Here is a 16,569-nt window from a genome sequence, read left to right as displayed (position 1 = left end):
ATATGACTTTCCATTTAGGTGAACCGGTGTTCAGATTTTTTTCAAGATGGCTACCAAAGCAAACCTACTGGAGGTCATATTAAGACCATTTTCATTTAGGTCCAACTAGACATCATAAGAAGTCTTCTGGTGAAACCCAATGTTTATTTGACATTACATTTGGGGAACAGTAATAAGAATTTCAAAATGGATGACACAGAGCCATAGCACCATTTCATTTAGCACCAACTAGACATCATAAAAGTATTTTCATGAAAACCCATCTAGATATGACCATCCAGTCAGGAGGTGTAGCAATAACAAGATTTTCAAAATCACTGCTGTGGTGGCCATATTGGATTAAAGAATGGTACAACCATGGGACGAATGTGTGTTTGAAGTTTCATGGCAATCCTCCAGTTTTAAGAGCACTGATAACAAACTTTTAAAAATGGATGGACAAAAGACAATAGGCCATCCCATAGCATTTGATGGTCAATGGCCAGAAGAACTAAAAATGAAAAAGAAAAGTTGCATTCATGATTCTGTCTCCTTTCAAAAGGCCACAATGGGCAATAACTCTTAACAAATATTGATTTGCCAATATGTGCATCTTAAAATGATGACCATGATATGGACAAAGTTTCATGGTAATACCATGAAAACTGCAACTACTTGTGTTCACAAGATTAGGTCACATGCTATATCATGCTCCAAGTCAAAAGGCCAAAAACTATAACAAAAAAAATCATATACGCACAGTGATTTGTCAATAAGCTGATCTTAAAATGATGATCACATTATTTACCAAGTAACATGTTGATCCATCGACCGAGAAACTATTTGCTCTTAGATTCTACCAAAGACAAACCTGCAAGTCAAAGACAGCAAAAAAAATCTACAGACAATGGGAATAAAGTGTTTTAACATTATGTACATTTCTTCTGGTCATGACCACAATATTTGACAAGTTTTATGGCGATCTGGACTAGTTGTGCTATCAAGATTGTGTCATAAAGTGTATTAAACTACATGACAAAAGGTTCAATAACTTTGAAAAACTGCAGGAGCAAAGTGATTTATTAATATGCACATGTACAGCTGAAGACCATAACATTCATCAAGTCCATCAAAAACTATAGGACGAGTTATGCAAACAAGATTTTGTTCCAGATACTAAGAACTCTTTTCTCTGATGCTGTTGACCTTTTCCCCAATACTGATGACTCATCCTCTAATACTGACGACTCTTTCTCTAATATTAATGACTATTTTCTTTAATAGCGATGACTCATTTTATTTGCAACTGTTGAATTTTCTCTAATATGGATGATTCTTTTCTGGTGACTCTTCTGTAAGACTGATATCCATTGTTGCAACTGATGACTTTTCTATAATACTGATGACTACTGTAATATTGTCTACTTTTATACTGATGACTATTCTTTGCAAAGACTCCTCTAATCCTGATTACTGATGATTTTTTTGCACGCTGTTAACGCTTTTCTCTAATAATGATGACTCGTTTCTTAAATACTGATGAATTCTCTCTCTTTAATACCAGTTGTTCTTCTCTGATATAACAGATTCAACCTAATAGTAAAAGCCAAATTTAATCAAGATGTCCTTACTCTGGTCTTCACTGACACAGTGCAGACAGATTTCCTCATAGAAAAGGATAGCAATCTCTGGACATCTTATTATTTTCACTTAAAACATTCTATTTCACTCTGTCTTTATTAGTAATCCAGCTCTTAAGAGGACTAAAGTGTGACTAGAAAAACATACAAAAATTTGGAACTTTGGTCACTCTCTAAAATCTATTATGACTATTGGTATTTAGCAATGTAATGAAGTACAAATCTATAATCACATCACCATGACAACTTCTTAATATAACAGCGTTGTTTGTGTTTCCAAGAGAAAAAACACACAAATGCAAATTCTGGCAAATGAAAATAATAGCCTATGAGTACTTGCTCTTAACAAATCTAATATATATATATATATATATATATATATATATATATATATATATATATATATATATATATATATATATATATATATATATATATATATATATATATATATACACTTACCATTTAACAAACTCTTTAACGACTCGCAGTCCGTCATTCTGACAATTCAGGGCCTGTATATATTCCTGTACAAATATTCTTAACTTTGGGTACTTTCCAAAATCCTGAAAGAAACAGATATAATGCAAATAATAATGTAATTGTCAACACCTATTTTGAAAAAAAAATAAAATAGCCAAATGAAGAAATATTTTGTATACCCATTTGTACCTACATTATGTACATACCCATGAACGGTGAACAGCATGTACTCTGATTTACTGTCGCATAATGTGTTAACAGATCTGGCTCCATAATCACAAAACTCGGACTTAAAACACTCTGTAAAGTCCAAGTGGCCTAATGTCCACACATGTAATGACACTGTATATGGCCTGAAGAGTATTCACAAGTTCAGCCAATCAGATACAAGTACACATGCACATCGCTCATAACAGAACCCAGCCAAGGTCCTGATGGCATGTGCTTACATACCAAATTGTATCAAAATCTGACCAGAAATCAAATATGACCTCTAAAGAGTGCAACCCGATCAGATGTAAGATCACCTCATTCTTACACTTGTCTGAGATTCTTGATGATATAAGCTTACATACCAAATCTGATCAAACTTGGATATGGTCTTTATAGTGTGTACTAACACCAAACGGCTATTACACACATACTGCAATGTGCATTGAATATGTTAAAGGTCAAAACCTACGTATGGGTTTCATTTAGAATAATTATTTATCACGTCTGAATATAGGCACTATATAGTCATTCAAAAAGAAACCTGGAATAGACATATCCAAAAAGAATTCACTCAGACTGGCCACATGTCCATGCAATTTTAACTGTTAGCATATTATTTCCTTGAGAATGTTTGGAGATATTCCACACATTAGCTTAATAGGTCATCAAGTTTCTGCCAGTCTTTCCTGTCCATCTTCAGAACTAGAGGGATGTATACGGTCATTAGCTGGGTTTCATGATAAACACCTGATTTTGTATGAATCATCACACTATTTGGTCAAGACCATTAAAATGTCATGTCATTAAATTTAGATGACCAAGTTCAGTGTTTTCAATGCATCTTGGCTGGAAGTGGAAAGGTGTCAATAAATACTCAAGGAAACAAAGGAGAGGATGAATTCAATACCTTTATTAACACTGGTGAATATTCATCCCTATCCAAATAAATTCAGTAAATATTCAAATAGGAAATTTTTTTATTTATTTCAACTCTATTAAAAGCCTCTAATACCAAGACACTTTCTGTCAAATTTGAACAAATTGTGTTTACAGTTTTTGAGACGTGTTCTTGACTTTTACTAATAAGGATTACATTTAATAACAAATAGACATCATTTTTTTATAAATATGAAATCCCATTATGCCAGAATGTTTTTTGTCAAATCTGGTCAAACTTCTCATTAGTGGTTTCTAAAAAGTCAGTTAAAGTTTATTTTTGTTGTTGTAATGAAGGCCATCTTTTAAGGTGTATCAGCATTATTTGTAAAGACATACAAGGACTTCCTGCCAGGATGCTTTCTGTAAATTTGGTCAAGGTCTGTTTCTGAGATCGCAGACTGGCACCATTTGTATAAATTTGAAAGACTTTCATGCCAGGATGCTTACTGTCAAATTGTCTTGAACAGATTTTATAGAACATTTTTTTTTAGGTTTTTTTTTTTTTACTGATGGTGGTCATATTAGATAGTGAAGCAACATCATTTGTACAAAACTGAATGCTTCCTGTTAAATTCTGTTAAATTCTCTTGAGTATTTTTTTTTAATAGACAAATTCATTTACAGCTTTTTCTAATTTTAGTAACAGTGGCCATATTTGATGTTCGATCAACATGATCTGAACAAATTGCAAATATTGTCACACCAGAAATGCTTTATGTCAAATCTGGTTGAATTCTGTTCCATGCATTTTGAGAGCTGGTTTTTTTGACACAATTTTCAGTGGTACTAACCTAACAGCTGCCTCACTTGGCACACAGCATTTAGAGGTAAGTGTTAGGACTGGTCGGCCTGGTGTCAGGACAATGTGACTGGGTGGAACATCATGCTACATGTCTGTGGCATGATGTCCAAGTGCTAGACATTACTATAAACTGTCACACTACAGACATCATAGTGATAAAACTAAAATTGTTAAGGCTACATTAAAAATCCAATTCTATTTCTCTCTCACACACACACACACACACACACACACACACACAAACACATATAAAATTTTCTATTTGTTTAACAGTTGCCATATTTAATGGTACATCTGCATCATTTGAAACTAAAATAGCTATGCCAGGATATTTTCTTTCAAATCTGGTAAAATTCTGTCAGGTCATTTTATAAAAGGACAAAGCTTACATGGCCTTAACAGCCAGGTGAACTAAAAATGATTCTCTAGAATATGAAGGGAAAGAAAACTGTCAAATGTTAGACACATTTTAAAGGCTGAGAAACGTCCATGTATTATTACAAATAATTCTAGTATTCTATTAGTTAACATTTCACCAAACAAGGTGGGTGTATTAGTGTTCCAGTAAAACAAGGTAAAGTATACAAACAACAATTGTCTTTCACGATAGAAAAGTAGTAAATATGTAAATAATAATAATAATAATAATAATGAGGACTTTGTATAGCGCCTAATCTTTAGAAGCTCTAAGCGCTTTACAACATTAGGCAACACCTATAAGATAAGAAACATAATAATATTATTACAAAAACAAATACCATGAAATTAGAAAAACATTTTAAAAAAATAAAAAACATGCTGAGAATCTTTCTGGTAGGAAACATTATTAGGTCTTTAAGTTTGTTCTTGCAGTCGAGTTTTGAGAGCCTTCTTGAATGTGATCACTGTGTCTTTGTGTCTAAGTTCAGTGAGCAATTCATTCCACATTGCTGGGCCTTGGTATGCAAAAGAACACTGTCCATATGACTTTGTTTTCATAGTGGGAATAATGAGTATACATTTGTCAGAAGAGGAGCGTAAGTATCTTCTGATGTGTACACATGGGTGAGGTTAGATAGGTATGTTGGACTAGAGTCCGACAGTGAAACGTAGCACAGAGAACAAATTTTGTGTTTGATTCTGGATCGAATGGATAGCCAGCGTAGGGTACAGAGCAGCGGGAAGGTGTGCTCTGATAGTGGTACTCTAAGTATGATCCGAGCAGCTGTGTTTTGAACTTTTTGAAATTTCTGGAGTAGATATTGAGATGAACCAGACAGAATTGAGTTACAATAGTCCAGTCTTGAAAGTACTAATGAACACACAAGTGTTTTAGTGGCATCAACTGAAAGATATTTGCGAATTGAGCTGATGCGTCTCAGCTCAAGATATGCAGCCTTGCATATATTCATGACATGTTGGTGCAATGTGAGAGTACTGTCCAGAGTAACACATAGGTTTCTTACTGACTGTGTGAATTTAATGTTGGTGTTGCCGATATTTATTGTTTGAGGTAAAGGATGTGAATGGGAAAGTATTTGTGTTGTGATCAGAATGGCCTCGGTTTTATCATCATCCATCTGCAGCTTGTTACAAGTCATCCATGATTTCACATCAGAAATGCACCTCTCTACACCTTGGATGGTAGAATCAACTTCAGTTGGGTGGCTAGATTTGTATATTTGGGTGTCATCAGCGTACAATTGGTGAGACACTGGATGATGATCTATGACACTTGAGAGTGACTGAGTGTATAGAATGAAGAGAACAGGTCCAAGAACAGACCCCTGTGGAACGCCACAACATATATCAACTGGGCTGGAGTGTATTCCATTTGCACATACAATTTGTATCCTGTTGACCAAGTAGGCCTTGAACCACAGTAAGGCTGTATCATGAATGCCAAATACATGCTGGAGACGGTGAAGTAATATATCATGGTCTATTGTGTCAAATGCTGCAGACAATTCAAGGAGGGTGAGGACTGTAATCTTTCCACTATCCAATGCAGAGAGAATGTCATTAACTACTTTTAGAAGAGTAGTTTCAGTACTGTGGCAAGGGTGATATGCAGATTGTACATTGCTAAAAAAAATGTTTGCTTTTAAGATGATATAGAAGCTGGGCCAGAACAACCTTTTCTAAGATTTTTTATATGAATGGGAGATTAGAAACTGGGCGGTTGGTTTCTTCAGCAGAGGCTTTACAATGGCAGTTTTGAAAAATGATGGGAATTCCCCTGATGAGAGAGAGGTATTAATAACATCAGTTAGTGAAGGCAATACTGGATCTAAGCACTAAAGCAACAGTGATGTTGGAACTGGATCAAATTCACATGACTTTGGTGCACTCTTCATCACGATTGTACGTACAAAATCCATAGAGACAAGTTCAAATGCTGCTAATGGTTGCTGCTCAAATTCTGTATCCCAACTGTATGGTGACGACAAGTCAGAACAAAATGACAAATGAATAAGAACATGGCATGCATGCCAAGCCAATATTAAAATGAAAAAATGTAACTAAAACCATTTTTAAAAAATGCTTATAGAACATGATAGACACAGACAGTAAATTGATCTCTTCATCTAGTCTAGCTGTTCTTTGTGGGCTGAACAAAATAGGTGGGATCAATTTATATGCAAACAATTTATGCAATTTAAGCCTCTGTAATATGCAATGAATTGATGGTTCTCTCATTTCAAATTATAGTATTTCAGAGTTGATACCATGAGCATGTGCATGTTATTAGTAAATTATAATAGAATTTATTATGTTAAGCTAAACAGTGACATCTAGTAACGCTCTGAATGATATGCACTGTCATACATCCTTGCTTAAAAGAGCCTCAGAGGACAAGAGCCTTCGACTACACGAGTCACTCTCTATAAAGTATTATTATTATTAGTAATAGTATTAATCTTTAGACTCAAAGTTACCCCATTGCTTTAAATACTGCAACATCAGTAACATAAAGTACTTTGTTAAGCACACTAGGTATGAGCAAATGATAAAAAGAATTATGGGGAAAAAAAACTACATCTTACCCACTATAAGCATAGGTATCTTGTAAAGCTCTAAAAACAGGTCCCTAAATGACTTAATTAATGTATGGTAAAAAATACGAGACTTACTGCATGACAAGCCCTAATCATAATCAAACATTTGCATATTATACCCTGTGTGGGTTCGAGTCCAGGATTCGGCCAATGTGGGTATGTGAGAAAGCTTGCCAGTAGCTTCTCGTGGGTCGGTGGTTCTTCCCAGGGGTTTCCCGGGTTCTTCCTCCACCATTAATACTGGCCACCATACATAGCCTATCCTGTGCTGAAAAATGGCATTAAACCCCACAACAACAACAACAAAAGCATATTATACCACTGTCTCTTACAGCTCTGCCCAACTATGAACCTCATTAAAAAAAAAGATTTTTTAAAAATTTCAAATTTGATCAGCTGAAAACTTAACATCATAACCACTATAAACGATTTGTAGAACGTTTTATTGTAGAACATTTTTACAGTCACAGTTTAACTCTAATTGTATGCCTAACAAGCTATTGTATTCAGGCAATGTCAAGCATTGTATGCCTAACAAGCGATTGCAATCAGGCAATGTCAAGCATTGTACTCCTAACAAGCTATTGTATTCAGGCAATGTCAAGCATTGTACTCCTAACAAGCTATTGTTTTCAGGCAATGTCAGGTATTTTACTCCTAACAAGCTTTTGTATTCAGGCAATGTCAGGTATTCCCTAACAAGCTATTGTATTCAGGCAATGTCAGGCATTGTACTCCTAACAAGCTATTGTATTCAGTCAATGTCAGGCATTGTATTCCTAACAAGCTATTGTATTCAGGCAATGTCAGGCATTGTACTCGTAACAAGCTATTGTATTCAGTCAATGTCATCCATTGTGCTCCTAACAAGCTATTGTATTCAGGCAATGTCAGGCATCATAATCCTAATAAGCTAATATATTTGGTTAGCACACCAGCAGATTAGCAACTTAATCTCTGTAAACAATGTTTGCCAATCATGCAAATGACCAAATTATTGTTGACGATTGCTTAATGACACTGGACAGCAGCAGATAACAGAAAGGTTGTCTTTGTACTTGCTGCTGACTTCTGTGATCTGTTGCAGTGAAGCCAAGAAAGCATTATTCCATCAAGAACGAGAAGGTGACAGTCAATGATAGATACTCATTGCTTTATGTATGTAGTGACAAATATGTCCGTTTAACAAGTGCAACTTTCTTGATAGATCAGTTACATTTCAAAATGAGTTCAGTATTATTAGTATTTATGAGTAAATTAAGACCAAATACTGTTCACTTAAATGATCTGGATAAATAGTGAATTGATACATTTTATCTCTGAATGGAGACATCCAGGAAAAAGGAAACTGATTCTGTGAAGGACAAGTTGGATGTTCTAAAGAAACTTCAACCTGGCAAAATGCAAAAAGTAAAGTGGCAAAGGAGTTGGGTGTGTACAAGTCAAATTTGTGCTGTTGGAAGAAAGATGAGAAAAATTTAACAATATGCTGAACTAAAATGCAAAGAAGCTAGATTAGCAAACGACACAAACCTGGAGAATGCTTTTTAACAGTGTTAACTTTGTAGGATGTGATGGCAACACGAGTGAGCATCGCAGGGTCAGCATGACACAACCAATAAAGATGATGAATGTGTTTCAGTAATGTGTTAAGGCTATGGCCTGAGCTAGAATATGTATGATAATTTAATGTTCCTCTTTCATGCACATTTGACTTTTAACAAGATTTCCATTTGATATAAGTCAAGCAAATTGGTAAACATAGGGTGAATTTGGTCCTATGTATCAGGAAATGACTGGAGCTGAAATGATGCAGGGACAACTTTCATACTTGTTGAAACAGGTGTTGTAAGATTAAACTTTCACAAAATTGGTTTATTAAGAAAGTGTGGAAATTTGAGAAATTATTTAAACCTGGCATGTGTTAATTTTTGGTAGTTAGATACAATCTAATCTTTATTAGCCAGACAAAATAAAAGGTGGGTTTCCCAAGTGAAATTCTGTGTTTTATAAATGTTCCATGTCACAAAATTAGTCAAAGTTTTGGAAGAGGCAAATTCTTAGCTCTGAGAAAAATAATAAGTGGTTTGGTTTTTTTTTTCCTCATTAAACAAAAGTTCAAGGGTCATGGACTGAAATTTTTGAGATTTAATTCTGTAAAAAGGGTAAAGAGATGATTCTGAAAGGGTGAAAAGAGATAAAGGTACCATATCTTTGTTCTATACAATTTTCCTTTGGTATGAATTTTGAAGAGATTTGCATTCATTTGTCTTGAATTTGATATGACTCATTTATTCCAAGAATTTCATACATTATTTCATTGATAAGAATCTTGACAGAGTTGTTGAATTTATTTATTTATAGGTAATGCAAATCAAGTAGGCTAAGAATTGATATTACTATGTTATGTATATTTGATTTAATATATATTTATTTCAATTTAATTGTCAGTTTTAAAAAAAAAATTATTACATGATATTGTATTGTAAATTTATTCACTAGAGATGATACTTTTTTCAGAACAGAATTTGACCTTGACTATTAGTTTATAAACACCAGATATTGATCTAAATCCTGACCTCGTTTCAAAATTTGTAGCAACCATTGTAAACAAGTTCTATCTTTATTTTAAAATGATTGGTTGTTGTCGAGGTCATGATGGGACTTCATGCAATAGACAATTTTTTATTTTTTTATTTCTCAGAGTAAAATGATTGGTTTTCATCAGGGTCACAATGGGTGTACATGACCTTTAACAAGTATGGAGTTTCTATAATCTTCAAGAAGATGATCATGTGACACCTTGTTTACGTTTCTGAACACCATATAACCTCTATTTTGGAAAATCATTCTCAGTTGCAGCTGGGCTTTTTCTTAACTATAAGTTGTATGTTGCACTGTTTGGAATTATTTCAAATTACCTGGATTCAAAAGGATTAATTCTGTTATTTTTTTTGCGTGTGCTGATGTGAAATTGATGAACAAGGACAGTTTTTTTATAACCATTTATTCAGCTATCAAAAACCGGAGTGATAATTCTTAATTCTACAAGGAACTGTAGAATTCAACACTACAGATTTCACCATACGTCATCATCTTCTGTCTTGGATTCTTCATCGGGATTCAAACTTGAAATCAGTGTAACATTTTGTTATTAGGACTCCAAAAGTATTATTCTTGGATTATTTTGGATTTGTTTCTATAAAAACCTTAAGTTCATATTTTTTCATTTTTACAGGATTTTTCCAAGGAAATAAATTACTGTATTTTTCAAAGCTTGTTGTTTTAACTCTTTCTTGTGTTACTGTTTATTCGAGCCTAAACATGTGACATAAGAGCTATGTATGGAAATGTTGTGCCAATGAATTGTTAGTTTGCCAATATTTTAGTTAGGACATGAAATTTTGTAATTCATTTGTATAATTAAGATGCGACTTCTTGTTAACCAAGAATCATCAATGGTATTCCCACCACTTAGTCCAGAGAGTGATAAATAACCCACAGAACAGGACATTTGAAGACTAGGCTAGATCGATTTTAGAATGTCGGGGAGATGTGATGTGATTTGGATTTTTAACGCAGCTTTAACAATGTTTCAGTCATATCACTATGATGTCTGCATTGTGGCAGTTTATAGTGATGTCTAGCACTGATGCATCTTGCCGCAGACATGTACCATGATGTCCCACCCACTCACATTATCCTGACACCAGGCCGACCAGACCTAACACTAACCTCTTACTGCTGAATGCCAAGCGAGGCAACTGTTAGTACCATTTTTATAAGTCTTTGGTATGACTGAGCCAGGGATCAAACCCACAACCTCCCGCATCCATGGCTAACGCTCTAACACACCACATAGTCCAGAGAGTGATTAATAACCCACAGAACAGGACATTTAAAGACTAGGCTAGATCGATTTTAGTATGTCGGAGAGATACATTAAGTTCTGATACTATTTAATGCGGGAGTATGTACAATGCTAAGGGGATGTAGAAGGGATCCATCAAAAATCAACAACATCACTGACAGAATAATGAACAGTGACCTAACCAAATACAAACAAATTATTATTTTAGTAGGTGGAAATGATGCCTGTGAGGGAAGGTCACTAAATCAACTCAAAACATATTTTGAAAGTTTATTGTATGCTGCTAGGTATTGCAGCCCAAATACATATAAATTAATGATATCAGGACTACCTCCTCGTGTGGACACCAAGGCCAAAGAAATAAATGATCTGATAATTGACTTATGTGAAAATTTCAACCTACAGTACATTCCACAATACAAATCTTTCTTTATTCAGAATCAGGATGTCAACCTCAGTCTCTACCACAGAGACAAAATTCATCTAAGCAGAAAAGGAACCTCTCAGCTACTGAGAAATATTAACATGTATGCCCCCATTTTCAAGCACTTTAATGAAGAGTGCTGTCTCAACTGTGGAGAAACTGGGCACATGACACAGGTATGCCATCATGGCAAACAGATAGAGTGTTTAGGTGCCATAAATATGGACACAAACAAAGACTTTGTCCATCAATGTATACATATTAGGAAGCTGGCAAAGAGGAGAATGCCAACGCTTCATTTACAAAAAAACTAAATGTACCCAGTGGGACTCTTGACTCTAACTATTCAATGGACACTATTGTAGATGCAAATGTAAATGGATTTTCAGGGTTTGTATGTGACTTTGAAGATGCTGATATATATGAACATTTAAATACAGAAATAGGATGTCAGAATGATAAAAGTAGTATGGAGACAATCTCAGTGAGTACCCCATTGCATGATGACATACATGTAATTGATATGAAACTAAATACAAAAGGTTTTAACATAGGTCACTTAAATGTACAAGGTATAGTGGGAAAGATAGACCAGATTAAGTTAATGTTGCCTTCCAAGGAAAATAATATACATGTTTTAGGACTCACTGAAACCAAATTAAATGCTAACCACAATGATAATCTATTTCACTGTCAAGGCTACAATAAACCATTACGTACGGACAGAGAGACAGCCGGGGGGGGGTCTTGTTGTATACATTAGGGAAGATGTAAATGTAAAAAGGCGACTTGACTTGGAGTCACATGAAATTGAGAGTATCTGGGTGGAAATTTTTCAAAATAATGCAAAATCTTTCCTAGCTGGTTTCATTTATAGACCACCTTCCTCCAAAGCATTATGGAATGATAACTTTTTGAAACAAATAGAAAATGTTCTAGCACAGGAGAAAGAAACATATATACTTGGAGATATAAAAAAGGACCTTCTCAATACTCAAATAAGGAACAACTGGATGAATTTATTGAATCATTAGGCCTAGACCAGCTGGTAAATGAGCCTACAAGGGTAACAGAAAAATCAAGCACTCTTATTGATCACATTTATACCAACCTACCAGACAATGTGGCTTGTGTTAAGGTACTGAATGTTGGTCTTAGTGACCACTATCCTACTTTTTTGACAAGAAAGGTTAAATGCAAGAAAAATAAGAAAAATACACATAAAATGATCACTTACAGATCGTTCAAAACTTTTATGAAAAACAATTTCTCAATGACCTATATAAAGTTCCATGGAGTATGATCCAAAATTTGGATGACATAGATGAAGCTCTGAGGGTGTGGACTGACTTATTTATGGATGTAGTATCTATGCATGCAGCACTGAAAGTACATCGAGTAAAGACTGATATTCAACCTAATTGGCTTACTACTGAAATCCAAGATGCTATGAAAACACGAGACAAATTCAAGGCTATGGAAAACCATGCACAATATAAAGTATGGAGAAATAAAATAACAAGTATGATTAAAAAAGCTAAAAAAAACTTATTATCAATCATTGCTTGAAAACAAAAAGAGCAATGCAAACTCCATTTGGAAAGTCTTCAATGAACTCACTGGAGGAACGCACAAAAAACAGACAAATAAAATTCACTCACTTCTGATAAATGACACCATAGTCACTGATGAAACTGACATTGCAAATGTTTTCAATGATTTTTTCATCAACATTACCACAAAGTTAAAAGAGCCAATGATAGAAAACTACTTTAATGAACTGAAAAATGTTCTGCAGCAGTAAAATCTCAAAGGAGGTATGTTTCTCTATCCCAAAAGTGTCAAAAAACTTTGTTAAAAAATGTCTCAGTGAACTTGATACCAAGAAAGCTACAGGACTTGATCAGATTGGTCCACGACTCATTAAATCTTCTGCCTTTGCTTTTGTAGATAGCATAACATTCATAATTAATTTAAGTATTGCAACCTCATCTGTCCCCAAAATATGGAAAACTGCAAAAGTAACTCCTATCCACAAATCTGGTTCTAAGGATGATCCTGATAACTACCGACCAATCTCAATACTACCAAACTCGTCAAAGTTGATTGAAAAGCATGTCCATGACTCATTCATGTCATATTTAACCAAACACTTGCTGTTACACCCTAATCAATCAGGCTTTAGACAGAACCATTCCTGTGAGACTGCCTTGATCTCCCTAACTGATAAATGGCTTCAAGTACTTGACCAAGGTAGAATAATAGGAACTGTATTTGTAGATTTCAGGAAAGCTTTTGACATGGTGGATCATGAAATCCTTTTGAAGAAACTGAAAATCTACCAGTGTGATGAAAGAACAGTTAGATGGTTTACTTCGTACTTAAATGAGAGAACACAACATGTTTACATAAATAATGTTCTGTCTGAACCTGAAACAATTAGATATGGAGTACCACAAGGCTCAATTCTAGGTCCACTACTATTCATTTTATTTATTAATGACCTACCACTTTTACTAAGAGACTCAATATCATCTACAGATCTCTATGCAGATGACACAACATTGTCAGACATCCAAAACACAAAGCATGAGCTCAAAATTTCTTTACAGAATGCACTAAACAAACTGGAAAACTGGTGCACATGTAATGGCATGGTGGTAAATACTGGTAAAACTAAAATATTACTTATCTCAACACGGCAAAGAAGGACAAATCTTGATAGTGATGAACTATGTCTGACATGGAAGGATACAAATCTGCAAATAGTCTGTCATGATAGGCTACTTGGTGTTCTGGTAGATAATAACCTATCATGGACTGAACATATCAAACATACCAGTAAAAAAGTCAATTCGAGTTTATGGCTTCTCAGTAGGATAAGACATTTTCTCCCTGAAAGGCACAGAAAACTATTTTATAACAGTTACATACAACCCTATTTGGACTACTGTAGTACAGTATGGGGTAATTCAAATGATAAAAACATAGCAAAGCTGGCACATCTTCAAAAAGAGCATTTGGGCTAATATCAATCCAGAAAGAAAGCAAGGAAAGTTTAGCTGGTAGGTTAAAAATATTACCTATTAAAGACCGAATCTGTTTGAGAAAAGCCAAATTAATGTACAGGATATCTCAGAATAGTGCTCCTGAATATTTAAAATCACTATTCCAGTATAGGCTACCTGGTAATACTCCCCACCTGCGATCCATGTCTACCAAACAGTATAAAATTCCCAAACCAAATAAGGAGTTATTTAAAAAAAGTTTCCAATATTCTGGAACTCTGCTCTGGAATAGTATTCCAGTTGAGATTAGAAATGCCCACTCTATTTCCTTCTTCCAAACTCAATATATCCAGTGGCTTCAGAGATACAGCTTAAATAAATGAATTCCTTTGTATGAGGGCCTCAAGGTAGATTAGTTTTTAGCTAATTGTGTTACCCTCTTTAAATAAGGTCAGGTCATTATTATCCATGCTGCAGTTGAGACCCATAAGTTGGATGCAAGAGAGAGGTCAATGTAGGCCGCATCACATGAGATGTCAGAGGAATAAATCAACCAGTGTTGGATCTTGATTTACTGCAACAGTCATCAGGTGATGCAGCCATGCTGGACAACTGAGTTTAAACAGTCACTTGATTTTATGATAAAACTGATCTGTGTAAACAGAACTGGTAATTGTATTTTGTAATAACATCTAGGTAATTATCCTATATTAGAAGCGTATCCTTCAAGTGTCTTGTACAATTTATTTTAGTTTAATACAATTCATTAAATTGTTATATTTTATATACTGGGACTCATATTGTTCTACTGTATGATTCTGCTCAGATCTATATCTCATTCATTAATTTCAGTTTTATTAGCTACTCGATCCGGGCAACAACACTGTGGTTGAATGTCATCTAAATAACTATAACCACCACCATCATGTGACATGCTCTGTATACTTGGTTCATTCATCCAGTTTTCTGCGAGGTGTCAAGAGAGAAAACATAGACCCTGATCAACAGGAAGTATAATCTACTATTGACAACGATAAAGAAAACCTGCCAGAAGTACCCCCTGCTGTTTCCATAGCCATATTTGCATTCAAGAAAGTAATGATGTGGATAGAAAGCCAGGTCATCGAGTCCTTAAAGATTATGCTACCGAGAAAAATAATATTGAGTTTGTGAAAAAAAAAAAAACTATGAGGTCTCAAACAACAAAAAATCATGAAATACTTATGGTAAATACACATCAGATGTTAAAGCAATACCTATTCAGCTTTGGATTGGCACTTTTTGTGAACAGACGTATTTGTCTCGTACATCATTGAATTTTAACCCTTTACCTCATAGAGCTTAGTGACAAAGTGCAGCACACTATAAATAGAACACCTGTTACCTAGCAGACCGCATCCGCATAGGCATGCCTGTGAATTGTTAAGCAATGTAGTGGTGTTACGTTTAACAGCAGTTTTAACCATTTTACGTTTTAGGCAGACATTTATTATATGTGGAAAAATTGAAGAGTAAAGTCCGATTGTTATAGCTGTGTAATTATTTTTCACAGAAGAATATTTTATGTGCTATAAAATCGCGAGAGAACTCGTTCACCGTCATGTCAGTGAGGCCGCGTGACCGACCGTAGCTGCCATTTCCCATACTCGAAATTTACACGTTTTTCGTCTGCGTCTACATCACTAAGTCATCTGAATTTGATAATCAATAAAAAACTAATTGCTGCTTGCAAAAATATCATAGCCTTTACCAAGGTTATTGAATCTTTCGTGTTTGTGATTCTACTCGTGAAAACTTCGTAAGTACTGAATGAAATCCTGCCTGTGAACTGTTAAGCAATTTAGTGTATGTTACATTTAACAACAATTTTAACCATTTTACATTTTTGGTACACATATATTATATGTGGAAAAATTTAAGAGTAATGTCCGATTGTTATAGCTGTGTAATTATTTTCCACAGAAGAATTTTTTTATGTGCTTCAAAATCTTGAGAGAACTCGTTCACCGTCATGTCCGTGAGGCTGCGTGACCAACCATAGCTGCTATTTCCGATCCTCGAAATTTACAAGGTTTTCGTGTGCGTCTATATCACTAAGTCATCTGAATTTGATAATTTATAAAAACTAATTGCTGCCTACATCAATATCAGAGACTTTACCTAATTTATTGA

General features: G+C 34.7%; 1 protein-coding gene across 1 annotated transcript in view; it reads right to left on the bottom strand.

The window, feature by feature from the left end:
- The window catches only part of LOC149785853 (C-Maf-inducing protein-like), a 137,050-nt gene that overhangs the window by 76,553 nt on the left and 43,928 nt on the right, over window positions 1-16,569 (bottom strand). Inside the window, exon 6 of the mRNA XM_089931142.1 lies at window positions 2,082-2,185. Coding sequence (XP_089787268.1) covers window positions 2,082-2,185 — 104 coding nt within the window. The remainder of the gene's footprint in view (window positions 1-2,081; window positions 2,186-16,569) is intronic.

This window comes from Sinohyriopsis cumingii, chromosome 13 (genome assembly GCF_028554795.1).
Source record: "Sinohyriopsis cumingii isolate HCF-2022 chromosome 13, ASM2855479v2, whole genome shotgun sequence".
NCBI lineage: Eukaryota > Metazoa > Mollusca > Bivalvia > Unionida > Unionidae > Sinohyriopsis > Sinohyriopsis cumingii.
The sequence above is the reverse complement of the archived record's forward strand: the minus strand, read 5'-3'. Positions and strand labels throughout refer to the sequence as shown.